This window comes from Glycine max, chromosome 12 (assembly GCF_000004515.6).
Source record: "Glycine max cultivar Williams 82 chromosome 12, Glycine_max_v4.0, whole genome shotgun sequence".
NCBI classification, from domain to species: domain Eukaryota; kingdom Viridiplantae; phylum Streptophyta; class Magnoliopsida; order Fabales; family Fabaceae; genus Glycine; species Glycine max.
This window is the reverse complement of record NC_038248.2, coordinates 14846659-14873469: the sequence shown is the minus strand read 5'-3', so window position 1 is coordinate 14873469 and position 26811 is coordinate 14846659. Positions and strand designations below refer to the sequence as shown.

General features: G+C 29.7%; 4 protein-coding genes across 8 annotated transcripts; all 4 read left to right on the top strand.

The window, feature by feature from the left end:
- Nucleotides 1-4716: 4716 nt before the first annotated feature.
- LOC100819139 (E3 ubiquitin-protein ligase RNF133) lies at nt 4717-6604 on the top strand. 4 transcript variants are annotated; one of them, XM_041007686.1, is made up of 4 exons: nt 4717-4866; nt 4979-5168; nt 5325-5407; nt 5879-6604. In XM_041007686.1, the coding sequence occupies exons 2-4, from the start codon at nt 5028-5030 to the stop codon at nt 6444-6446; spliced, it is 792 nt and encodes a 263-aa protein (XP_040863620.1). In that variant the 5' UTR covers nt 4717-4866; nt 4979-5027; the 3' UTR covers nt 6447-6604. The 4 variants fall into 4 exon arrangements, with proteins under 4 accessions (XP_040863620.1, XP_040863622.1, XP_040863621.1 ...); XM_041007688.1 differs by lacking the exon at nt 5325-5407; XM_041007687.1 differs by having other exon boundaries at nt 4719-5129; nt 5328-5407.
- Nucleotides 6605-11143: 4539 nt separating this feature from the next.
- On the top strand, nt 11144-13225 carry LOC100818410 (60S ribosomal protein L11). Its single transcript, NM_001378632.1, has 5 exons — nt 11144-11207; nt 11335-11442; nt 11524-11566; nt 12137-12332; nt 12848-13225. The coding sequence occupies exons 1-5, from the start codon at nt 11205-11207 to the stop codon at nt 13041-13043; spliced, it is 546 nt and encodes a 181-aa protein (NP_001365561.1). The 5' UTR covers nt 11144-11204; the 3' UTR covers nt 13044-13225.
- A 5133-nt stretch (nt 13226-18358) lies between these two features.
- On the top strand, nt 18359-20425 carry LOC100812386 (60S ribosomal protein L11). 2 transcript variants are annotated; one of them, XM_014764882.3, is made up of 5 exons: nt 18359-18469; nt 18607-18714; nt 18807-18849; nt 19382-19577; nt 20131-20425. In XM_014764882.3, the coding sequence occupies exons 1-5, from the start codon at nt 18467-18469 to the stop codon at nt 20324-20326; spliced, it is 546 nt and encodes a 181-aa protein (XP_014620368.1). In that variant the 5' UTR covers nt 18359-18466; the 3' UTR covers nt 20327-20425. The 2 variants fall into 2 exon arrangements, with proteins under 2 accessions (XP_014620368.1, XP_025980394.1); XM_026124609.2 differs by lacking the exons at nt 18359-18469; nt 18607-18714; nt 18807-18849 and adding an exon at nt 19044-19170.
- Nucleotides 20426-20507: 82 nt separating this feature from the next.
- Nucleotides 20508-23664, top strand: LOC100818606 (ervatamin-B). The gene is made up of 2 exons (XM_041007685.1): nt 20508-22603; nt 22982-23664. The coding sequence occupies exons 1-2, from the start codon at nt 22178-22180 to the stop codon at nt 23564-23566; spliced, it is 1011 nt and encodes a 336-aa protein (XP_040863619.1). The 5' UTR covers nt 20508-22177; the 3' UTR covers nt 23567-23664.
- The last annotated feature ends 3147 nt before the right edge of the window (nt 23665-26811 follow it).

Genomic DNA, 26811 nt, shown 5'->3' with positions numbered 1-26811 from the left:
ACTTCCGAGGTTTACTACTTAAGAGCGATTTGGTACACTTGCCAAAGTCTCAACAATGTGCAGCAATTTTATTTCAACCAGAATTCCATCAAAAAAATTCCAATCCATTTGAGGTGATATTTTTTGAAACTACTCTTTTTTTATCTTATATTGATCATATGGTGACTTTTTTTCCTATTATTTTTCCTGGGTAACTTTACTCACAGAACATTGTTAGATGCGATAATAAGCTTACCTGGTCATGGATTGGCATGAGTTGTAAGGAAAGATCCATAGCCAATTGTCAATATTCTTAATGTGATAATAATGTACAGTATCCATTTGGGTATAGTTATCTTAAAGTAGAAGTTCTAACAATGATTAGAAGAACATCAGGAAGATAATTAGCATTACAGTGTGCAGAATAGGATAAATAATAGTTACTTTTGTTCCGGAATATATAATTTGTTGGTCCCTAAAAAATGAAAATATAAAAAGTAGTCTCTAAAAGTGTAAAAAGTGCGACAAATATATATTCGGTTATTAACTCGTCGACCACCGTTAATAAAATAACCTACGCGATATAGAGAAACGAATTAGTCACTAAAATAACTGCCAACATGATCATCTTTAATTGTCAGCATAAGGACATATTTGTCATATAATATTTTTTTGACTTTTCATCTTCTCACTATCTAGGAATAAGAATGGATAAATAGTCACTTTTGTCTATGAATATGTAATTTGCTGACAAATACGTTCCTGAAAGATAAAAATACAACATTTAGTTCTCAAAAGTGTAAAAAATACGACAAATGTATTCAGACTTTAACTTTCGTCCGTCACCGTTAATAAAATAGTCAAGATTCGAAGAAATGAAATATGTGATATATTTATCTTTTATTTATAGTAGATTGTAACTAATTATTATAATTTGAAAAAAAATAATGATTAATACATTGTTACAATATTTATTTTGGTAAACTGATACAATATTTATTTTGGATAATATCTATTGTGACAGACAAATTATGATTGATAATCAATATTAATGATAATTAATATTATTTTTATTATTATGTTTATTTTAAATTATATTTGTCAATATATTTTTTAAGTGATTATTGTAATGTTATGTTTGTAATGATAAAAAATGGTAAAAATTTACCTTAAAATTATATTTTATCCTTAAATGAAACAAAATTTTGGATCTAACAAATTAGTTCAATAAAAATATACTAATATTTAGGTCCAATAAAAATTACTCATGTTTTCCTCCAATAAAATTTTTTTGACATTTTCATCCAACAAAAAATTATTGACATTTACGTCCAAAAATAGTATCTTACTAACATTTTCATGCAATCTAGTTAGTATGATCACGTTGTTAATCATTATAGTGATAAATTCATTTATTTGTGTCACATAGGTCATATATATTTGTCGCATTTTTTTATATTTTTTGGGACTAAATTTTGTATTTTTATTTTTTAAAAATACATATATTAACAAATTACACATTTAAAGACAAAAATAATTATTTATTCTTAAAAATATTTAAAAACTGTTATGGTCCTTTTATATTCCGCATATTTACTCAATTGTACAGTCAAGATATTGATGTTGTGAATCTTATATCTTTCCGTTGCATAAGTTTTCTAGTAGAATTTGTCCTGGTTAACTTGACCTCCATAGTAGATGCACTTATTAATTCTATGACTCACTATCCATCGATGGAATAAAATGTTGCTCACGGTGTACTACTTGGTGAACTTGGTAAAGTATCTCAAACTGTCAAATAAGACTCGAGGTATGTTTGGCTGTTTACTAATCATTAATTTATTTTGACTTAAATATATTTTTTGGTGGATGTAAGTTAACATTTTTTTATTTTTTTTCTGTAAGTTCATTTTTTTTTTAATTTTAGTCCATGTAAAATTGTGTTTTTTTAATTTTAGTTCTTGCAAGTTTTTTATTTATTTTTAGTTTACGTAAGTTTGTATTTTTTTTTTAATTTTAATCCCTTTAAGATTCAATTTTGTTATTCATAATTCCTATAAATTTATACTTATAGGGACTAAAATTAAAAAAACTTACGGAACTAAAATTAAAAAAATAAAAATTTGAAGAACTAAAAATAAAAAAAAAGTAAAAAAACATTAACTAATAGACCCAACAACATATTTGAACTTTTTATTTTTCTAATATTCTATGCTGCCTTTAATTATAAGTTCCTTAGATTCATTGCATATTCCCTTCGGTATCACAATAATGAACTTGTTTTTAGGTTTAATTAATTATTCATTTAGTGCATATGCCTACACATTTTTACATTTTAATCCCCACACCTATAAATTAGCGGTTTTAGTTCCTACACAAGCATCTTTTAACCCATTTTAGTCTCTACAAATACAATTTTAAATCTATTTTAATCACTACACTTTTGAATGGCAAGGATTAATAAATTAAAAAGTATATGTGTAAGGACATAGTTTTTAGCTGCAGCCTGCAAGGACTAGCTAAACATGAAAACTGATTAAGTATAGAAAATAAATCAATAATTAAACCTTGTATTTATTTCATTTACTAGTGTCTTAACTATGCAGAAAATGTTCTCCATCTCCTTCCTACATTCACAATGTTTTTTTCTAAACCACAACTATCTTTCTCTAGAGCAATCTGTTCGAGATGGATAAAACTACTATGAGTAGCAAAAGTCTTCTTCCAAATATTTAACACAACTATGTATCTAACACTCGAACTCCAATTTGCACATGTGGACGTTAATTTGAGAATTTCCGAGTATTTACTAGTGAAGTATTGATGGACATTCTCCAAAAATCCTATACTATAAGTTCTTGACATTCCTCTGGTACATCTTAAATGCATCTTCAATGACTAAATTTGCCACATTTCATGGCAAATAGTAGTACTACTTCTGCCCGATGACATGTTTATTGATTCTTATTTAGGGATTCAATCCAGATGCTATCTTGGATGTTGAAGACTGGATATATAATTCAGTGCCTTTCTGTTTCAAATTTTGTAGTTGCTTAAGAGTTTGCTAAAAAATGCAAGAGTTTTAGGGGAGATCAAGATATTCTGTTTTGAAAATTTATCAGCTGATTTGAAGAAGCAAAAGGAGATCAGCAACCAATTGCTACACATAGGCACGGCAAGTTGTGTCATTAATTTCCAGTCGATATTCTTTTGTTTAGTCTTTTTGATCTCCATATTATTTGTTTGATGAAAGAATCATCATGCAGATGTTCACCTCACCTTACTGCAAAATTTGAAGTGGTTGAATGAATTAGTTTCAGCTAAGCAAGAAATTTGTGAACTGAATCAATATATATATATATATATATATATATATATATATATATATATATATATATATATATATATAATCAGAAACGTGCACTTTATATTTTAGGTAACTTTGATGTCGAGCTCATTCCTCAAGATCACTGGGAGAACTTTGTCATACCTCAATTGAAGCGAAAGCTAGCTTAAAACTATTTTTAAGGTATTACACAATAGTTCAATGTATTGGGTCTTACAGGTTTATGCACAAGCAAAATCAACTGCTTTTTCCTGGAAAATAAGCAAAACCCAAAGACCTGACAGCTAGCCCTATTGATCCAACAAAAATAAAAAATTGGGATTCCAAAATTCCAGAAACACAGGTTCAACCAACTATAAAAAAATGAGCTACAGGACTGTGGCCTTTGAAGTAACTAGAACAAGGCTAATATAAAGAATAAGCCTTGGCAAAAAAAAAAAATATTTCAACTAAGAAAAAAGCCTGAGGCTAAGAAATTACGCAAGTTTGTGAAGTTACAAACTGGACCGACAGAAAAACCAGACATATACGAGTGGTATAAGATTTGGCAAAATAGAGATAACTAAAATGTATATAATTAAGAGTACGTGCTCACAATTTTCTAAGCATAAATTAATGGTAGTTTAGTTCTTCCTACAATGATAATTGATATGCACACATTAATCCAAAGAAAAGCATTGCTGCAGAAGCCTAAGAAGTCTAAACTTTTAGACAATATGATGTCTCTCAAACTCAAACACTAACTAGCCCATCTGCACTCTCCTATTGGGCCCACATTCCATGGCTTAATTTGTAAGTGTAATAAGTTAGGAGGGTCACTATTATTAGTTATATAATAGTCATTGTAGTTTAATTATTATGATATATTTAGTATTTTCTTACTGATGTGATCTGAGGGTAAATATATGAGAATGGCTTTTTTTCCATGTAAAAATGAAAATACTAAATCTGAGTCATCTAATCGTCAATATTTGAAGTTGAGAAAATAGCTGATTCATTTATTGTGTAATGTAGTTTTTATATTGGTATTTAATTTCAAACCATTCTATATGAGGTGTTTGTAGATTTTTAGTATAACTACCTTAAAAATCATACTAAGAAAGATTTTTAATTAGTTAACAGTATAAACAAATTTACATGGATAATGCTTAATAATTAAACCTACAAAGTTTACATGATTACTTTAAAAAAATCATGTATTCTTAACCATTCATAATAAGATCATATGATTAATATCTATTTTTCTGAATCATAATCTAGATATATTCTTAACCATTCATATGATTAATATCAAATTAGTGATGTAACCATATTCCTTTCGAAAATTTCCACCACTCATTTTATTCCTTTTTTAGGAGCTGTTTCCGTCTTCTCAAAACTTCCAACAAGCATCATATTGATAAAGAATCCATCAACATATGAGAATACGATTCTTCCTTGATTTCTGTTCCTTAATTTCTGAGCAGCAGCTACTAGAGCATCTTCAACATGGAGTGAGAAGCAGGCTTTGAATCAGAATAGAAAATGAAGGAACTAAAAAAGTAAGAGTAGAAGTGACACCATTATTACTAAAAGGATATATTCTTGTTTACACCCAAATGAACAGAACAAATGAATTCCCTTAGTTGACATATGAAGCAATATTTGCACCAGGAAAAAAGAAAAGCATTTTACATGATCAACTGAAGAGGAAGGTGAAATCATGAGCCGCAACATGAACAATTTTACACATTTGCTTGGGCCATGGCAAACAGATTTTAGATCCAATGATGGCCACACTTTCAATCATCGTGAATCCAATGAGGTGCCTGTGTTTTACAGATCTCACTCTACTCATGTCACTGTAAGTTTATTCTATTATTGTTTTAGTGCCAAGATTGTTAGGACACGAGGGCATAGAAAAGAAAGCCAAATTAAATTTATGTTCATGGAAGCAGAGAATGGAACTATCACTGTTTGAGGATGATAACTTGTGTATAAACTTGGTTCATAATATTAGCAGGATGACAGAAGTTCAGGTGTATTAGCTCGACAACGGTTTTCGGACTTCAGAAATCCTTTAGGATTCCACAGTATACCAAAGTAAGGCAAAATTGCATATTAAGTTGGTTATATGTTTAGACTTCCCAAGAATGGTAATCAGTGTGAGAAGTTTTCAATGATTAATCAAATGCTTTTATGATTGACATATGGAAGCATGTTTCAATTGCTCTAAATTTCACAGAATTAAAAAGTATTAGGTTCAATGTGACACATGAAGAGAAATCTAGTTAAAAATATTTCCTTCAAATTCAGGATTTCACAATTGGTAAATGAATTAACAATCAAATACTATTGTCAAGAATGCAAAAGGAAGACAGCAAGAGCCTAATTTTTGGTAGTAATGGAATTCTTTTTTAGAGCAGGGAAGAAAATGAACACTATGATCATATTAAAGCAACCTCTCCCCACCACTCTTTGATATACTTATCCTATTTATTTGCAAGAACTTGCAAATTTTTAGGCTTTAGGGTGGAAGACAAGCTAATTTACCAAATTTTGAGCAATTTGCAGTTTTCCAGCACCACCACCTAGAAGACAACAAATTCATGTGCACAATGAGGATATGAGAAGGCTTAGAGAGATTTTCCTTCAGCCACCTCAAAGATCCACATTCCAAATAAACACACAAGCTCCCCCACCGGTAGAAATTTCCAAATCAACGGCTTTGAGCAAGCTTAAGAAAGTAGTCCATGACCCTCCACCAAAGAGGTATGCTAGGAGGGTGAGCTTATATTACAGAAACAATGTTGCAAAGCCTTGGAAAGAGAAGGAGAAAGAAAAGGATGAAGATGGCAAGAGTTGTGCTATTTGCTTGGAAGATTTTGAGCCCAGTGAGGAGGTCATGCTCACTCCTTGCAACCACATGTTTCATGAGGATTGCATTGTACCATGGCTAACAAGTAAGGGCCAGTGCCCAGTTTGTAGGTTTGTGATTTTTGAGATAGAAAGGGGGAATCAATCATCCTTCAATAACAATGACATTGCCAATTTGGAACCTAGCAACATTATTAATAGAGAGTTTTTGTCAATTTTGAGGGCAATGGAAGAAGATTTTCAATTGAGCAGTATGACTTACTAATGTACACATAAGAATTTGCTACAGTTGGGGGGAAGATTTATTTGTAGCTTCCAACATATACATGTTTTTCTGTTTTTGGCACAACATATACTACGAAATTTCGCAGGCAGAACTTGTGAGTTGTGAGTGATATGGAAATGAGACCGATTGGAAACCAACTTCTTATCCAATATTTTTCTTTTCAAATGCAGTAATTTAAGTTCTGCATACATGTGCACCTAAGAACACCAGCTTTTTTTCTAACTGCTTATCCTTAACGCTTTGTTGTTGATTTTGAAATATATAGAGAGAGAAAGAGGAGGAGAGATCAACTTACTATAAGTGTATAACTATTTAGTGTTATTCTACATCGTTTTTGTTCATTTTCTTAATATCTAATGATTGTAATAATTTTAATCATTAAATCTCAAAGAAATGAATGGTGAGGAGGAAAATAATTCTAAAAAAAATATTATTTGAGTCTTCATATATATATATATATATATATATATATATATATATATATATATATATATATATATTAGCAAGATACACCAAAATATTTAAGACAACATAGTACAATTATTTTTGCGTTTAATTAATTTTTGAGGTTGATTATAGGAATTAAACATTTCATTTTTTTTTAGAAAAAAAGAAGTTTCGTCTCTCTCCTCTCTCATATATTACGTCCCTCAATGAGCGTTAGTGATAAACCATATTCGCGAAGAGGGTAGAGATGAAATTTTGATAAGTTAATTACTCATTATCAATTATAAAACAAGTATGATATGGCAACATAAGGAGTGCAAACCAATGGAACTGACAATGATACAAACCAACGGCACTAGCTACTCCGGATCGCTCATACACAAATGAATAGAAACGTTTTAGTTTTCAGTTAAAGCAACTATATTATAGTAAATCATTGTATTGGAGTTGATGCTGCTCCATGGAGAATAGAGAAATGTGATTTTATTTTTAATCAAGCATTAAATTACTGTAATGTCCTAAAACTAATTAATTAAAATAAAAAATTGTAATTTTTTGTCTTAAATATTTTTGTGTAATTTGTTAATGTACACTAACTAGGATGAATATTAAGAATATAATATATATATATATATATATATATATATATATATATAAACAATTTGATGATTGATGAACTACACATAAATGCAATCATATTGATTAGAAATATAAGTTTAATCAAATCATGCAAGCGATGCACTTTCAACTTATAAATATAGATTGTGTACTTTTTGTTAGAAGAAATATGGATTATTTATATATATTTACCAAAAAGAAATGGAAATTTAACTATGTAGAAGTAAATTTTGTGAAAAAATTTAAAATTTCTGACAGAATATTTTTTGTGAGAAAAATTCCGTTAAAAATAAACATTTTTCTTGTAGCACAAGAAAGTGAAGAGTGTTAACTTCAATGGGTGCGTACCAAGGTTAATTTAATTTAACTGAATTAGGTCAGCATTCTGATTCATATGTTTGATTGGAGATATATGTAATTTGATATGTCAATTTGCGTAAAAACATAGTGAACAGATTTGAGTTATATATAAAAAATGAACAAATTTGGCTATAAGGACAAGTCAAACTTAGGGGAAATAAAACATATTTGCCTTAGTGTTGTGCCGCTATTGTTCCTAAATCCAATTAGTTTACTAAGGGTCCAACTTGGTTGAGTAGAAAATTATTGTAAATTTTATCTTTAATTTTTATGAATAAAAAAACTCAATTAGTTTACACGAGTCTTTTTCCATTCTCCTTCATCGTGAATGTTGATAAAATATAAGTGAATGATTAATTTAATAATAAAATAAGTATCATAACACTTTCAACTTATAAATATAGATTATGTATTTTTTGTTAGAAGAAATATGGATTATTTATATATATTTACCAAGAAGAAATGAAAATTTAACTATGTAGAAAAAAGATCAATAGTATCAAAAGAGTAATGACGTTAGTAAGCTTTTACTTACTTTCTAACTCAATTTCATACCATACTAGTCAAAGTATCTTTTCTCAATAAACTAAAGGATTAACACAATAAAAAACATAATCATGTGAGTTTGGGTTTAAAACCTCAAGCTTGATTTTAGTTTAATTCACCTCAAACCGAAATTTGACGACTACTAGTCCATCTAAGCTAGGTACAAAATTGATTTTTATTTTTTTATCCTCATTTCTTGGTATTAAATTAAATTTATTATATTATGTTAGAGTCTGCTGTTAAAAATAACAAAAAAAATTTAAATATAGAAGACATTTTTTCTAGAATATTATCTATTATTTTATTATATATGATAAATTATATGTTAATGTAAAAGTACATAATATATAATATTAATGAAATATAGATAATATATTTATACTGATACACAGAATGCTAAAACATGACAACTGATTATTAGATATATGGATATAAAATATCTTTTATTGTTTTTTTCAAAATAAGTCCATATATAAATCAACCAATGTGTTGAACTAAATTAACAAAAATTATTTCCTAATACATGACCCAACTTATCTAATTATCCTGGTGCAAAAGTCTCTAATGTTACTTTGGGCACCCAATAATTTTGCTAGGACATCCAGCACCCTAGGTGAAAGGGCTGAAATGCTCTTTACCCTATTAATATAAATAGGGCAACAATGCGTGTCTGTACGATTCTACCGTAGTACTTCTTCTTCCTTCATGTTGTGCTTATTCCTCCTTGTGGTGGTCTCCTTCATTCTTTGTCTATTTCTTCGTTCTACTTCATGCACGTCGTGGTCTCCTTCATTCTTCTTGTGATCTCCTTCATTCTCCTCGTGGTGTGGTTCTTCCTAGTTGTGGTTCTTCTTCTTCGTGGTTGCGATTCTTCTTCTTCGTGGTTGTGATTCTTCTTCTTCTTTCACTTCCTGCGCGCGCTATGGTTCTTCTTCTTTTCTTCTTCTTCCTCCACTTCTTGCGTGGCTGTGGTTCTTCTTCTTTCTCTTCCCTAGGTACTGGATGTTGTTGTTTTGTATGTTATTTATCTTCTTCTTTCTCTTCCCTAGGTACTGGATGTTGTTGTTTTGTATGTTATTTATATTGGTTAGATGTTGTTGTTTTGTATGTTATTTATATTGGTTTGATGTTGTTGTTTGAAGCAATGTCGCAAACAAAAATGACATTTTCCTGGAAAAACTCCATATGGATGATCAATCCGTATGATTTTTTTTTTGTTTTGTTGAATGATTTTTTTCAATTTTTTAATATGTTAATCTTAGTGAAATTTTATAATTTTCTGTGATTTATATGTTAAGTATTAATTTTATTTATAAAAAAATATATTAGTTATTGCTAAGATTAGAATAGATTGCTAAAATTAAGATTAGATAGGTGAAACAATTAATTTTCAATATTGTTATATTATATTTGTTTAACTTTTAGAAAAATAGATATTGAATTTGATACTTATGAAAAATATTGAAATCATAATTAAAAATAATTTAAATTTGTTAGTTACAAAAAATATTTAAACGAAAATTTTAAATAATTAAAGTTTGTTATAAAAATATTGAAACATAACAATGGTTAGTTGTAACAAATTATGAAACCAAAATTTCAAATTTAAAATTTGATAAAATTGTTAGTTTAAGATAATGATTGAAATCAAATTTAAAAATATATTTAATTTTTTACTTATAAAAAATATTGAAGCCAAAATTTAAAATTTAAAATATGATAAGATCATGAGTTTAAGATAATGATTGAAATCAAAATTAAAAATATATTCAATTTGATAGTTATAAAAAACATTGAAACCAAAATTTAAAAGTTAAAATATGATAAGATTGTTAGTTTAAAATAATGATCAAAATCAAATTTAAAAATATATTAAATTTGATAGTTATAAAAAATATTGAAACCAAAGTTTAAAATTTAAAATATGATAAGATTTTTAGTTTAAATAATGATTGAAATCAAATTTAAAAATATATTAAATTTGATAATTATAAAAGATATGAAAACCAAAATTTAAAATATGATAAGATTCTTAGTTTAAGATAATGATTGAAATCAAATTTTAAAATATATTTAATTTGTTAGTTATAAAAAATATTGAAACTAAAATTTAAAATTTAAAATTTAAAATATGATAAGAGTGTTAGTTTAAGATAATGATTGAAATAAAATTTAAACGTATATTAAATTTGGTAGTTATAAAAATATTGAAACCAAAATTTAAGATTTAAAATTTAATTATTAATCATGGCCATACATATTTAAAAATTAAAAAAAATAGAAACATATGTATTAACAATTTGTACCACTCATACAGATCAACCAACCAACCATATGTATGTTTCTAAATAATTTTTTTTACTTCATCTAATTTCACCGTATCTTCTTGAACAACGAATGTACGTCACTGAAGACAAAAAAATACTCAAAAAATGAAACTAACGGAAGCTAACGAAAATAACTTACACTAAAAGTGTGAGATTTTGTGAAAAAAAAGGAACTACATAAATAAATAAATAAAAAAACCAAACCTCTTATTTGTACTCAAAAATACCCATAAGATATTTTCGGCATTTTAAAAAAACTGCTGAGTGTCCAAGCAGTTGTCAAAAGTTTATTGGGCCCTTTCGAGTGAGTCCATATAATTCTGACCCAAATTGACACCAAAGTGAGTAGATCTATTAAAAAATATTGCAACCCGAATTGGGGTTTTACTTTTTATCATTGATCCTTCTCTTCCCTCTGCCGCCGCACCCTGCAAATTCAATGGTACAACACTTCTTCCTTTCTTCTCTTCTTCTTTTGGAATCAAATCATCTCTTTTCACAAAACCTAATAATCTTTACGTTTTCTTTAATTTTGTTTTTGTTGTGAATTGGAATGTTCCGAACTTCAGGCTTCAGAGAAGAAACTATCGAACCCAATGAGGGAAATAAAGGTGCAGAAACTCGTCCTCAATATCTCCGTTGGTGAGAGTGGAGATCGTCTCACCAGAGCCGCCAAGGTTCACCTCACTCCTCATAGCTTCCACTTTTTTTTTAAAATATTTTTTTACAATTTTCAATTTCTGATTTTCTTCCTGCAGGTGTTGGAACAGCTTAGTGGCCAAACCCCAGTGTTTTCCAAAGGTTATTTCTCAAATCTTTGTTTATTAGGAGCATTTTTTTTTTGTTTTTTTAGTTAATTTAATCATTTTTTGGACACTATCAAATTTATTTTAAAATATAGATTTCTGGTGAACTGTTTTTGAATAACCTTTTTCCCCCAGATTTTGGGTAATATATTTTAGGGTTTCTAATGGAAGGTTCGTTTTCTTTTTTTATTTATTTGCAATGTTAAGACTCAGGCCTGATGGTAGGGTTGTAATTGTAGTTTGAGTTCTGTATTATTTGTTAACTGCAATAATTAAGTGTGAACCTGTTCTTGTGATTAAAATCACAATATGGCGGGCTTAATGAAAGCATTAAAATGTCAAATTTTCTTCAGAAACTTGATTCAGAGGTTCAAAAGATGGAAAGTGTATGGCTTTTTTCTGCTTAATATAATTTAAACCTTGTTTTCAAATCCAAAAGATGGAAAGAATAATCTATTGCTCCGATTTTAGTATTTGTTTAGTGTTTAAATACTGGATATTTGTAGCTGTTTTTCAGTGTTAATTTAATTGTTAAGAAATGTTTTCCTCCACTTGGTTTTGACAGCAAGGTACACTGTTCGGTCCTTTGGGATTAGAAGAAATGAGAAGATTGCATGCTATGTCACTGTTAGAGGTGATAAGGCTATGCAACTTTTGGAGAGTGGTTTAAAGGTGAAGGAATATGAACTTCTCAGAAGGAACTTCAGTGATACTGGCTGCTTCGGCTTCGGTATTCAGGAGCATATTGATTTGGGAATCAAGTAAGTTGAAGAACTCTTGTATTTTGATGCTGTTGCTTTTACTTTTGCCTGAGATAAACCTTTTAGCACTGTAGGGGAGTTAATGATTTGATATGGGTTGTGGTACATACAATGCATATTCAACATTTTGGATGCATAACACAACTCTTCCTCTATATGTGGCATTCCGCCTTACTTGAACCAAATGCTAACTGACTTAAATTTATGGGTGTTTCAGAATTATCTTTTTTGTTTCAAAATTTTAAACACAATGCTGTTTTGGAGCTTATATTAAATCTGTTTTGGATGGCCTGATGATTTTGAGTAAGCAAGACATGCGTTAGTTTGGTTGATTTGTTAATTAGTTTTTAGGCGTGATGTTATGTCCAATAATTGATCGACTGGTTTTGCAATTTGCATGCTGTCTTATAAATGACATTCTCAAGTCTTTCACTTTTGGATTAATTTCGTTTATGTCAACTAACATTTGCTCTTTTTTTTTTTTTATCTAACCTTGATCCTTTGCTCTGCTTCAGGTATGATCCTTCAACTGGTATTTACGGAATGGATTTCTTTGTTGTTCTGGAGCGTCCTGGCTATCGCGTGGGACGTCGCCGAAGGTGCAAGTCCCGTGTTGGAATTCAGCACCGTGTCACAAAGGAGGATGCTATGAAGTGGTTCCAGGTGAAATATGAGGGAGTGATCCTTAACAAGTCTCAGGCAATTGTTTAGTTAGAATTGAGTTCACTTTAGGAGTGTGTTATCAGTTTTGTCAACTATAGTTCGATCTTTCTGGGATGGTGTCTTAATTTTGAGGCAGGTTTTGAATCAATGTTTGTTATTTCAGTTTAGTGATGAAGCACTTCGATTAACAATACCCTTTTAAACGACACTTTTATTGCAACGAACTTGTGAACCCCTAGATATGCAGTTATGGTTGGAAAAAATTTACTTTGTTTTTTGTGCAACCAAAGAGAAGCCGGTGCTAAACATTTTATTTGGGAGGGGCCGAATTAACGAAATATACATGAATACAATTAGCTATCGGCACACAATAATTTAGACCCTCGTAAAAAAATCCTGCTAAATTGTGGCAATATGTTGTTGCATTGCGTATATTACCTCATGTTTCGCCAATAAAAATATTTTTTGTCCAAAATATTCAATAGTATCTCTTAATTATCATGTTAATATGAAAAAATGAGGACAAAAAGATTGAGTTTTACGTGATTCAATAATTATAAAAGGCTGTCACCTGTGAGTTTTATTCCAATCAAAGACCAAGGTCAATGTGGTAAACAAAGAAGATCGTATAAGTGCTTTATTATGCTCTATAATCATCATATTACTCCTATGTTTGTTTGGTATCATTTTATGTTCCTTTTGAAACATTTGTCTTTAATTATTTATCACCTTAAAGTATTAATTACTCTTTTTCAATAATGTTTCAGTTTAATCAGTCAACCTAAATTAATTTGCTTTTTAAGATGTCTGCATTACCTTAGGATGGGTGTGGTTTTATGTTTGAAAGCTTCAAAAGGACCTTGGATCTAATGACACTAGTCTTATGAATTGAGTTGAACGTGCTTCCAAATGTGTGTCAATTGAAAATTAAACATAAACTTATGTTATTTTTGAATTGTTGTTAGAAGTCCGTAAGAGGGTTACAAACGTTGGAGAAAGAACTTTAGTGTATCTTTGGTTCTCAATGTATTTTTGAGAGGGACGGTACTCTAAACATGCGCTTAACCAATAAAATAAAGTAAGACAAAGAAAGTGTTAAAAGTAAGTTCATGTAGTTAGTTCTTGGGGCCTAAAACATTCGATTTTTTAAAATACTTAAACTTTGTTGTTATTATTTTGAAGGACAATGATATTTGGACACCGCAATAATACCAGCACTCCATTTTCATTCTCCATTTCTCTATATCTTTCCCTTGTCACATTATACTATCAATCATATCAATATTTATCTTATTTTCTTCCTATCTCTCAAGGTGTTTACATTACAAGGGGTCTCCAAATATAATTTTTCTATTTTGGATGTGCATAAATCTCAACCTACAAATACCACAAGAGAAAGTTGAATTATGATTTTAAGAATTTTTTAAGCCTTTTCATAAATATAAAGCTATTGTCTGAAATAACTTAGAAATACATATAACATATTTTCACAATAAATACCATTAGACAATGAAATTAGATTTTGTAAAAAAAAAAATTCATTTTTCAAAAAACAAAATCAAATTTAAATCCTACGTTAGTTTAAACACATAGTATAAGACGCTAAGACACAAGGATTTATATAATAATGTTAATTTTTTCATAAATATATGAAAATGGTATTAGAATAAATTTATTAAACATACTTTTGATAAAAGAAAATATAGTTTTCAATTACTTATTAAATAATATTGTAAAGTAAATTAAATTAGTTTTAATTATAATTATAAGTATAGTTTATAAACTATAAATATTATAAAAGTAATATCTTTGTTGAGTATATATAATTGTAAAAAAAATTAAATGTTATTTTTAGTGAACAATGATGGGGATGGGACAAATATGTCCGACCTCGAACATGAGTGTGAGTATGTAAATTTTTTTATCCCGATAGTGATCAAGGACGACGGGGATCCAAGAATAAGCACTGACATATTCATCCTCTGTCGTGTGACGTTGTTATGCCTATCTACAACAGGTCACTTAAACATTTTTTTTCACTTAACCCAAATGTTTTCTGCGTATTGTTATCCACAACAAAAAATATAGTTTAAACTTTTGTAAAGAATATATTCATAACCTAAACATTGATTTTTTTAAACATTCGTTCTTTTAATAACCATGACATTGAATATTTTTACATTATTTATTTGCTTAAATAATGTATGAAATTAAACAACTGAACTATGAACTATCCATGCCTAGACACAGCTAACGTGCTAGTGGTGAGAGAAAGAAGGAAGAGATTGAAATTCAAATTTGACAAGTGTGCTGCCAAACATACTTTAAGTAATAGTAATAAAAACATACTTTTAGTAATAGTAATAGATAGATAATAGACAATAGATTGATAAAAGTAGAGAGTAATTTCTTTTAAAGAGAAGCAAAGTAATTTCAATGGAACACCACTCAGTGAAATGATTATCGCCGATAATTTACCATTTGCTAGTTTTATGCAAATTAAAATTTATTTTAAATATTTATTGTTATTTTTTTAATTTATAATTTATTGTGAACCCAAAATTAATATAATGTGTTTTTTTTTATAATTTTTGAATAAATAAATTATGCTTCAAGAATTTTTTTTTGATATATTTATTATTTCAAAATAAAAATACAAATGAATTATCATTTTAAAAAATATAACTATAAAATTATAAACATGTGGGATAAGATGTGAGACTAAATTGAAGTTCTCAATAAAATTATTATTAACGTAAAAAGTTTGTAAAGGTCTTAAAAGTTTAAGTAACAGGTAAAACTCATCAAACACAAAAAAAAATAGTTAAGATAAAAAAAAAAGAGATTTTTTTTTATTGTAAATGCTCTTAATGATTTGATACTTTTAATATCAGTTATATTAGTTAAAAGTAATACAATCACTAATATTTAAAGAAATTTAGAGGGAGGTAATGTAATTGCTACTCTCAATGGCGTACATTTTTGTCTCCCCATGTTGATTTTTTTTTTTTAAACCTAAGATTGGTATTTTTATTTTTCATAATAATATGTACAATAAAAATATTTTTTAATTTTAAAATTTGGGTTCTCATGAGTCCTGTACAAGATTACTATAGTTACACATGCGACACATGCTGGAACACTCTAATAATAAAATTTTGCAAGAATTGATTCTTAAGTTGATAACCCAAATAAAGCATGTTTGGGACAGGTTATAATATTAAATTTCAGCTATTTTTTTAAGAAAATAAGTTGGTCCCAAAATAAGTTGAATGTTTGGATCCTTGCTTAAATTTATAAAAAAATCTTTTAAGAAGATAAATTATTTTTATGAAGCTGAAAATTTGTAACTTATGATTTTTTTCAACAACTTATTTTTTTTCCATTAAGCTGTTTTTATACTATTTTACCATGTAAAAACTGAATTTTTGTTACATTAAACCAAAATTAATTATTTTTATATTACTTTTCAACAAACTTACGCAAACAAAAATTGATTATGATTATAATTAATTATATATATAATCCATTATTGAAATAATATAATTTTCACAGCTATTCCTAACACATCCAAGTATTCAACGTGTTGAAGATGAACTTGAAGGGCAAAGAGTGTCTAGTGCTACATATGAAGAATAAGGGAGACTTGAAACTGCAATAATCGAGTATCATTTTGGTGGCAAAGAGTGTCTAGTGTAGTAGTGTTACATGTATCGCATAAATTCTTTGAGCCAAAAATAAAATTTTCCGTGGTAAAATAAAATATCTCTTTATTTCGCTCTCAAATAAATTATTATTTTTTCCTAGATCTTGTATTGCGCTAAATTTAATATATAATATTTTTTCTTATTTAATGACGTGTATATTAATTAAAGTCCATAAATCAACGAGTGTCATTGCTTTGAATTAAATTAAAGAAAACATTAATTCGAAAGATGACCCAAGTTATCCTAATTTAAAAATTTACCCAAATGCTATATTCACTTGTTTTGTTTTTTCTAACTACACTTCTTTTTTTCTATTTTAAATTGATTATGACTTAAATGACCTTTTTTAAATCCTTATTTTTTTCCTCACCTCTCTTCGTCTAATATTATTGTTTTTTTTTTATAATCAAGCTCTCAAACATGATATATTTAGGCTCTATTTTGTAATTTATGCATAATTACAAGAAATAAGGCTGTGAAGGAAATAAAATTAAAAATTAAATTCAATACAGTATTTTTTCAAATATTTATTTGAAAATTATGGAAAGTAATTTCCAGAATATCATTTCACATTTCGCATTCAAGAAATTACTTTTCAAAATATAGAATATAAAACAATATTGTAGAAATTACTTTCTAGAACTTTAGAATTTTGTTTTAAATTTTGCATTCTAGAAATTACTTTTCAAGACTAAGAAATTTAGATAGTTTTTGGGAAACTACCTTGTGAAACAATGATATAAAAGTATTTTGGATATAAAGAACATTTATAATAGTAAAAAATTTAAATAAAAATTAAAGAAAAATGTACTTAAAAGGAGAGGGGAGTTGATATTACATTTGCCGAAATTTATTAGGCCTTTCACAATGCGTCTCCAAATGGCCTGACACAAATTGACAACAACAAAAAGAGTGAAAAAAACACACCCCACGACAGCCTAGTTTTTTTTTTTTTTTTTCATGCTGTGTTTGATTTCCTAAAATAAAAGATGATGTACTGCATAAATATTAAAAAAATTGTAACTCATTAAGTTTGTATAATTTTTTCTTCCATGTTTAATAAAAATAAAAATAAAATATTATCTTAATTTTTTGATTTTTCATTATCTCATATAATTTTCTTTTGTTATTTCACACTTCTCATTATTTATGTTTTTTTTACTTTTTATCCATTATTTAACAAAAATAAAATATAATATTATTTATATTTTTTGTCATTTCATTATTTTACACTTTTTTAATTCACATATTACCAAATATCATCTTAATAAGCTTTTATATTTTTAATAATATTATATAATTGTAAAATATTTTTAATTATAACATATGATAAATTATTATTAATTTATTTATGTATTTCGTTAATTTATTTTAAATTATTTTTTAATTTATAACATTGTACTTATAAGATGTAGTTAACATAATTAATAAATTATAATTTTTTTATAACAATAAGTATAAAATAATGCTTTAAAATATATCATAATATTAATAAAGTATAAATATTAATAAAATATGATAATAAATTTTATGTAAAATAATTTCAAAAATTTCAAAATTTTATTTTATATTATTTTCTACTTCAAATCAAACATTATACATTACAAAATATAAAGAATATTATAATAAAATTTTATATTATTTTATCCAATACATGATTATATTAAAAACATATAACAAATTTCCTCGCCTCTTTGACTAGGGTTTTCTCCTTCTTCTCCTCCCTCTGCCTGCAGCGGTGCAACCTATCAGCCTCCAAATCCAATGGTAAACGCTTCTCCCTTTCCTTTCTTCTTCTTTCGATATCAAATTAAATCTTTACACAAAACCAACTAATCTTTACATTTTGTTTTTTAAATTCATTGTTTTGTTGTGAATTGGAATTGGATTTTTCTGAACTTAAGGCTTCAGAGAAGAAACTGTCGAACCCAATGAGGGAGATGAAGGTGCAGAAGCTCGTTCTCAATATCTCTGTTGGAGAGAGTGGAGATCGTCTCACCAGAGCCGCCAAGGTTTCCTTCACCCGTCAATGCTTCCACTTTTATTTTTTATGGAAAAAAAAAATATTTTTTAAAAATTTTAATTTCTGTTTTTCTTCTTGCAGGTGTTGGAACAGCTTAGTGGCCAAACCCCAGTGTTTTCCAAAGGTTAGTTCTCAAATAAGTTTCTAAATGGGTAGTTCAGTGAAGTGTTTTTGAAGAATTCCCCAAGGTTTAGGGTAGTTTATTTTAGGGTTTTTAATGGATTTTTTTAATTGCATTGCCAAGACTCGATGGCCTGACAATAGGGTGGAAATGGTAGGCTGAGTTTTGAAATTTTTGTTAATTTATAATGATTAAGTGTGAACCTGTTCTGTGGTTATAATCACAGTAGTGGTGGGCTTAATGAATGCATTTAAATGTCAAATTTTCTTCAGAAACTTGATGCAGAGGTTCATGGAAGAACTGAAAATGAGGATTCTGATAAGTGTATGACTTTTTTCCTGCTTAATTTAATTTAAAGCTTGTATTCAAGTTCGAAAGACGGAAAACATAGTGTATTGCTCTGTTTGAATAATTTTAAATAGTACTACTTGCTTTACCACTAGTGTATAATAATGGTTTTTGTATGCTGGATATCTTTGGCTGTTCTTCACTGTTGATCGGTAAGTAATGTTTTTCCTCCTCTTGGTTTTGACAGCAAGGTACACTGTTCGTTCCTTTGGGATTAGAAGAAATGAGAAGATTGCATGCTATGTCACTGTCAGAGGTGACAAGGCGATGCAACTTTTGGAGAGTGGTTTGAAGGTGAAGGAATATGAACTTCTCAGAAGGAACTTCAGTGATACTGGTTGCTTCGGCTTTGGTATTCAGGAGCATATCGATTTGGGAATCAAGTAAGTTGAAGAACTCTTTGATTTTTATGCTGTTGATTTACTTTTTCCTGAGGTAAACATTATAGGACAGAAGGGAAGTTGATGATTTGATATAGGTTGTGGTGTGCACAATGCATATTCAAAATTTAGGATATGACATAACATGTTTCTTCCCCTTTATGCTGCATTCCACTTTTGACTTGAACCAAATGCTAACTGGTGTATAAATATGGGAGTTTCAAAATTTTCTTTTGTTGTTTTGGACTTTGGTGCTTATATGAAATCTGTTTTTGATGATTTTGAGGAAGCAGGACTTGCATTAGTTAGGTTTGGTTTGCTAATTAGTTTTTGGGTGTGATGTTGTGTCGAATTAATTAACTGGTTTTGCAAATTGTATGGCATGCTGTCTTTAAATGACATTGTCAAGTCTTTCACTCTTGGATTCATTCCCTTGTTATGTCAACAAACTTTTGGTTAATTTCTCCTCATATATTTTTTATTGTGTTTTCAATTTCTTTGATTATGAAGATTTCAATTTACACATATTGGTCCTTGAGCGTTTACTCTGCTTCAGGTATGATCCTTCAACTGGTATTTATGGAATGGATTTCTTTGTTGTTCTGGAGCGTCCTGGCTATCGTGTGGGACGTCGCCGAAGGTGCAAGTCCCGTGTTGGAATTCAGCACCGGGTCACAAAGGAGGATGCTATGAAGTGGTTCCAGGTGAAATATGAGGGAGTGATCCTTAACAAGTCTCAGGCAATTTTTTAGTTAGATTGAGTTCACTTTAGGAGTGTGTGATCAGTTTTGTTAACTATAACTTGATCTTTCTGTGATAGTATCTTAATTTTAAGGCAGGTTTTGAATCAATGTCATTTCAGTTTCATGATGAAGCATTTGGATTAACAATAGCCCTTTTTAAACGACATTTTTACTGCAAAGAACTTGTGAACCCCTCGTTATGCAATTATGCTTGTCAATTTACTTTGTTTTCTTTCTACCACATTAGAGAAGCCTGTGTGCAAAACATTTTACTTGTGAGTGCTCAAATTAGGGAAATATACCTCAATATATTTCGCATTCCCCTAAAGAGAAGTGCTGGGAACAGACATTTTTTTAAATACGTTCTCGTACCAGTTACAATTTATTGAAAATATCCTAATTTTGTGATTTCTATGTTAATATTCAACTATTAATGATTTTGTAGTTTTCAATAGATTTTAATCTATTAGAGTGTTAGGAGTGTTTAGAGAGTTTGTTCCTTGCACACTTCTTCCCCTAAATCCCTAATCACTGAAGTGAATTCATGCGTTGACATTCAATAATCAATAACATTCAATAACCCTTAGGCCCCGGGAAGAAATTCTGCAAAAATTGGCCAGTATGTTAATGCACTTCATATTAATTTATGTTGAGAATAAGATTATTTTTTGTTGAAAATATTTTTATTTGATACCATCTCTTGTTATTATGTTTAATATGAAAAAATGAATTAAGACAAGTCATTCTATGATAGCAAATATGCTTCGGTCACTTGCATGACCAAGATTTTATTTTTTAATTATCATAATATTGGTGTAAAATATTTATTGGTATTGTCGGTGGTTAATTTGTAAAAAAAAAAAATAAATTTGACTGATCACAGTAATTTTTTTTTCCTCTAGAAACTGATGGATCAATGACATGTTGGTCTTGGCTAATTGATTTACCCATGTATAATTTTGAGAGATTTTTTTATTTAAAAAAACAGGCGATTATGTTAATATTGTACATTGATCTAAGTTTTTTTTTTATCCTCTATAAATTGACTCTTCTAAATTATTTTTTGGCCAACTCATCTAAGTTTCATTCGAACATGAATTACATTTGCACAAATAATTAGTAATGCATTGGTATGGTATGAAGCAAGGGAAAACAATATTTGTGACAGCACTATTATTCAAAGCGTACCTGGGTATGTCAAATTCCACATGTCAAACGAACTAAGGCACTAATGCTACAACTAGCAGATTTTATTGAATGCAAAGAATGCACAAATGTCTGGTAATTTCATCTCAGCAGTCAAGCGTTATCGTGAACTCTATCACTGATATGTTTGACTATACAAAACAGAATAAAACCAACACAAAGGATCTTTTGTAATTTGAAACTATGCCCTGATGTGTACTATGTGTTGGTTGGTCGTTATTTTGTTTTCTTACATAGTGGACAAAACTTCAGTAATTAGCCTAATGAATTTTAATTATGTAACAAAGCATCTTAAACGGAACAGAAATTAAACTAGTCTGTTCAAATAAAAACAATGATAATAAAATAACAACATAAACTACCAGTCTAAAAAACTAAATTAACGCAAATAAAAATAATGATAATAACATAACATAACATAAACTACCAGTCTAAAAGACTAAATTAATGCAATTTGCCGGGGTAGGGAGCTTCAATCAGAAAGCAACCTTGCATACATATTCAGATTATTAATTCCATAAGATAAAGTCTATGATCTCTATATAAACCACCGTAGTCTTTCTCATCAATGCATAACAAATTAACATTTCTCTCTATAACACAATCTCACCAAACCGTCTCTTCCAAAACTCATTAAACTTTTGCTGATAAGAAATGGCTTTCACTAGCCAAAAACAGTACACGATAGCTCTATTCCTCCTCCTTGCACTTGGGATTCCCCAAATGATGTCTCGCAAACTTCATGAGACATCTATGCGAGAAAGACACGAACAATGGATGGCGGAATATGGCAAAGTCTACAAGGATGCTGCAGAGAAGGAAAAACGTTTCCTGATATTCAAGCACAATGTGGAGTTCATTGAATCATTCAATGCTGCTGCCAACAAACCTTACAAGCTTGGCGTTAATCACCTTGCTGACCTTACAGTTGAGGAATTCAAGGCTTCCCGTAATGGATTGAAGAGGCCTTATGAGTTAAGCACAACACCATTTAAGTATGAAAATGTGACTGCAATTCCTGCAGCCATAGATTGGAGGACAAAAGGAGCTGTTACTTCAATCAAAGACCAGGGTCAATGTGATAAGATATAGAAGTCATATAAGTACTTTGTTATGCTCCATAATCATCATCATTTACTCCTTTGGTCTCATTTTATGTTCCTTTTGAAATATTTCTATCTCAGTAATCATGTATTAATTACTCTTTTTCAATAGTGCTCCAGTTTAATCAATCAACCTAAAATAATTTGCATTTTAAGATCCTTTAGAAAGTTTCAAATGGGCGTTGAGTTGAATGTGCCTTGGAATGTGTGCCAACAAAAAACCAAACACACACTTGAGCTATGTCAAAAGTCCCTAGAGGGTCCCAAATGTTTTTTTCTATTTCAAATGTGCCTCAATTTCATTGTACTGAAACGAATTGGATTAATGTTATGTTAAATTTTGTTTGGAAAACCAGGGAGCTGCTGGGCATTTTCAACTGTGGCTGCAACTGAGGGTATCCACCAAATAACTACAGGAAAACTAGTTTCCCTCTCAGAACAAGAGCTAGTGGATTGTGACACAAAAGGTGTAGACCAAGGGTGTGAAGGGGGTTACATGGAAGATGGGTTTGAATTCATTATCAAAAACGGTGGAATCACCAGTGAGGCTAACTACCCCTATAAGGCAGTTGATGGAAAATGTAACAAAGCAACCTCACCAGTGGCTCAAATTAAGGGGTATGAGAAGGTTCCTCCTAATAGCGAGAAGACACTTCAAAAAGCCGTGGCTAACCAACCAGTGTCAGTTTCTATTGATGCAAATGGTGAAGGTTTCATGTTTTACTCTAGTGGAATTTACAACGGAGAATGTGGGACTGAGCTAGACCATGGTGTTACTGCAGTGGGTTATGGCATAGCTAATGGAACTGACTATTGGCTAGTGAAGAATTCATGGGGCACACAATGGGGTGAGAAAGGATACGTAAGGATGCAACGAGGTGTAGCTGCCAAGCATGGTTTATGTGGAATTGCCTTGGATTCATCGTATCCAACTGCTTAAATAGTTCAATTATGTAAAACGTGTTTCATGCTTGCCTTTTATTTTGCACTTATGGCTATATTTAAATGTAAACTCCTCGTTCAAGCACTTTAGAGTTATATATACTCTTGCTATAAAGCTTTATATATATATATATATATATATATATATATATATATATATATATATATATATATATATATATATATATATATTACTGAAAAATCCAAAATTCACTTCACTAATATCTACGTTTTAGAAGAAATTAGGGTCAAATTATGGTTTGAGATATCCTTAGGGAACACCAATAAAAAAATTAAGTTAGAATGTTATGTGAAATTTGTGAGGCTTAAATATAAAATTGATCCTTTAAGTTGATGTCTTTTTGTTTTTGTTTTATGTATAAATTTTTATTTTTTAAGTTTTAGTTCCTATAAATTTAAGACTTTCTAGTTGCAATCCCTATCATCCATTGCTGTTACAATTTTTTTTTTAACAATTATGTTATCCTACGCCCTATGTCAGCTAAGAAATGTCATCAACGCCATGTTAGCAAAATACCAGGTCATAAAAAAGTCATGCCATTAGTGTCAAATAATAGTGGGACGTTAGTATTGATATCATAGGAATTAAAAATGCAAAACAAAAAAATTTACAAAGACTAAAAGAGAGAACTTAAAAGGGACTAAAATAAAAAGAAATTAATTAAAATTTTTATGTATAACAAATTATATATCTTTAAAGTCATGCATGTTCACCGCAATGGCTTCATACATAATTTTTTAAATTATTTCTTTTATGTTCATTTTAAATCAAATTTATACATGATATTTAAATTTAAGACTTAAATATATTTGTTTTAGAAATATGCAACTTTTTTTTTTCTCTTTTAGTCTATTTATTTTATTTTTCATTTTACTCTGTAAGTTTGTTATTTTATTTTTAATTTTTTGTCTCCATAAGTTTTTTTTTATACTTTTAGTCTATGTAAGTTCTTTTTTTATAAGTCTCTAGTTTTTTGTTTCCTTTTTATCTTTTGTTTCTATGACATCATGTTAACCTAACACTGTTGTTGATGTGTCACTATTAGAACAAAGGAGACAATGAGTGAAAGTTTGGAAAAAAAAAAGAAAAAAAAAGTTTCAAGTCCCACATCGCTCAGGGTAAACACTTGAGTAGTGTTTCACTCCCTATATATAGAGTCCCTTTCTTCATTTTTTCTTGTCCTAGTCGAGAAGCATTTCCTCAACTTTTCTTTCTCCCTCCCAAATCTCAGCCGATGCATTTTCGACAAACTTCTTTTTCTTTCATTTGGTCGCACTAAATTTTCGGTTGGCTATTAGAGTGACTTTTCAAGTCATATTTTCGGTTGGCTATTAGAGTGATTTTTCAAGTCATATTTTCGGTTGGCTATTAGAGTGACTTTTTCAAGTCATATTTTCAGGTGGCTTTAGAGTGACTTTTCAAGTCATACAAGATGGTGTAATTCTAAAAAGGTTCCCTCAGTGCAGTGAGAATCTTATACAGTGATCTGGACTGTTTTATCCTGGGGACTTCGTGGTTGATAGTCTGCTTGCACAATTTTTGGCAGTGCCACGAAACGTTTTAAAGAAAGTGACATTGTCCGTGACTCAGCCAGTAATTTTTTCGGTTTGCCATAAATTATTTTAACAACAATTTTAAGACGTGTTTCGGTTCTGCCATGGCTACCGTAGATATTACTGGCTCGAACAGGAATGACCTCAACAAACCTTTTAAGTTTGAAGGGTATCATTTCAAATGTTGGCAACAAAAGATGATGTTTTCTTTAACTATGAGGAAAGTTGCCTATGTTTTGAACACTGATATTCCAGTGGTACCTGAAGATGCTGAGACTCTGGAATGAAAATGATTACCTATGCAAGAATTTCATTCTGAATGGGTTAGCTGGCAAGAATTTCATTCTGAATGGGTTAGCTGACGATCTATATGATTATTATAGCCTATATAAGTCTGCCAAGTTAGTTTGGCTGGCTCTGGAAAAGAAATATGATACTGAGGAAGCTGGGACTAAAAAGTATGCTGTTAGCCGCTACATCAAGTATCAAATGACTGATGATAAATCAGTAGAGTCTTAATCCCATGAGATACAAAAAATTGCTTATGATATCATATAAGAGGGTATGGCTTTGGATGAGCAATTTTAGGTTGTTGTCATCATAGACAAGCTGTCTCTTGGTTGAAAGGATTTCAAAAACCTTCTCAGACACAAGACCAAAGAATTCTCTTTGGAGTCTCTGATCACAGTCTGTGCATTGAGGAAAAGGCACGCAGACAAGATCAGAAAGATGAAGTGTTGGTTGTGTCTCACAACAACACTAAAAGGAAGAACACAGGTGCAGTTCTGAAGCCTACTAGATAAAACTTTAAGAATCAGAACCGCAATATGAACAATACCTCCAACCGCAACAAGAACCCCCCAAGGGTCCAACATGCTAGACAACATCCATCTGACAAGAATAATCCTAGTGAACCATTCCTCTACTACAATTGTGGCAAACCAGGACATATGGCACGTAAATGCAGAAATCCTTCAATGACAGGTGCTCCCCAGGCTAACATGACTCAAGAGTCATACATAGTTGTGATAACCGAGATCAATATGATTGGAGGATCAGATGGATGGTGGGTAGACATTGGTGCCTCCTGCCATGTCTGCTATGATCGTGCTATGTTTAAAACATACACAAATGTTGAAAATAAGAAAGTACTGCTGGGTGATTCCCACACCACCACTGTTTAAAACATACACAAATGTTGAAAATAAGAAAGACTTTGATCCTCAAAGATGTGATGCATACTCCAGAGATGAGAAAGAATCTGGTTTCTGGTTTTCTTTTAAACAAGGTTGGGTTTACTCAGACCATAGGTGCAGATTTATTTACTTTGACCAAGAATGGGGTATTTGTAGGGAAAGGGTACGCCACTAATGACATGTTCAAATTGAATCTTGATATTAATAAAGTTTCTCCTTCTGCTTACTTGCTGTGTGATTTTAATATCTGGTATTCTAGACTTTGTCATATAAATAGTTGTTGCATATCTAACATGAGTAATTTAGGATTTATTCCAAAGCTATATTCAAATCACTTTGAAAAATGTGCTTTTTGCAGTCAATCTAAAATAACTAAGAAATCACATAAATCAGTAGTTAAAGAATCTGAGCCATTGAATTTAATACATTATGATATATGTGAATTTGATGGAACGTTAACCAGAAATGGAAA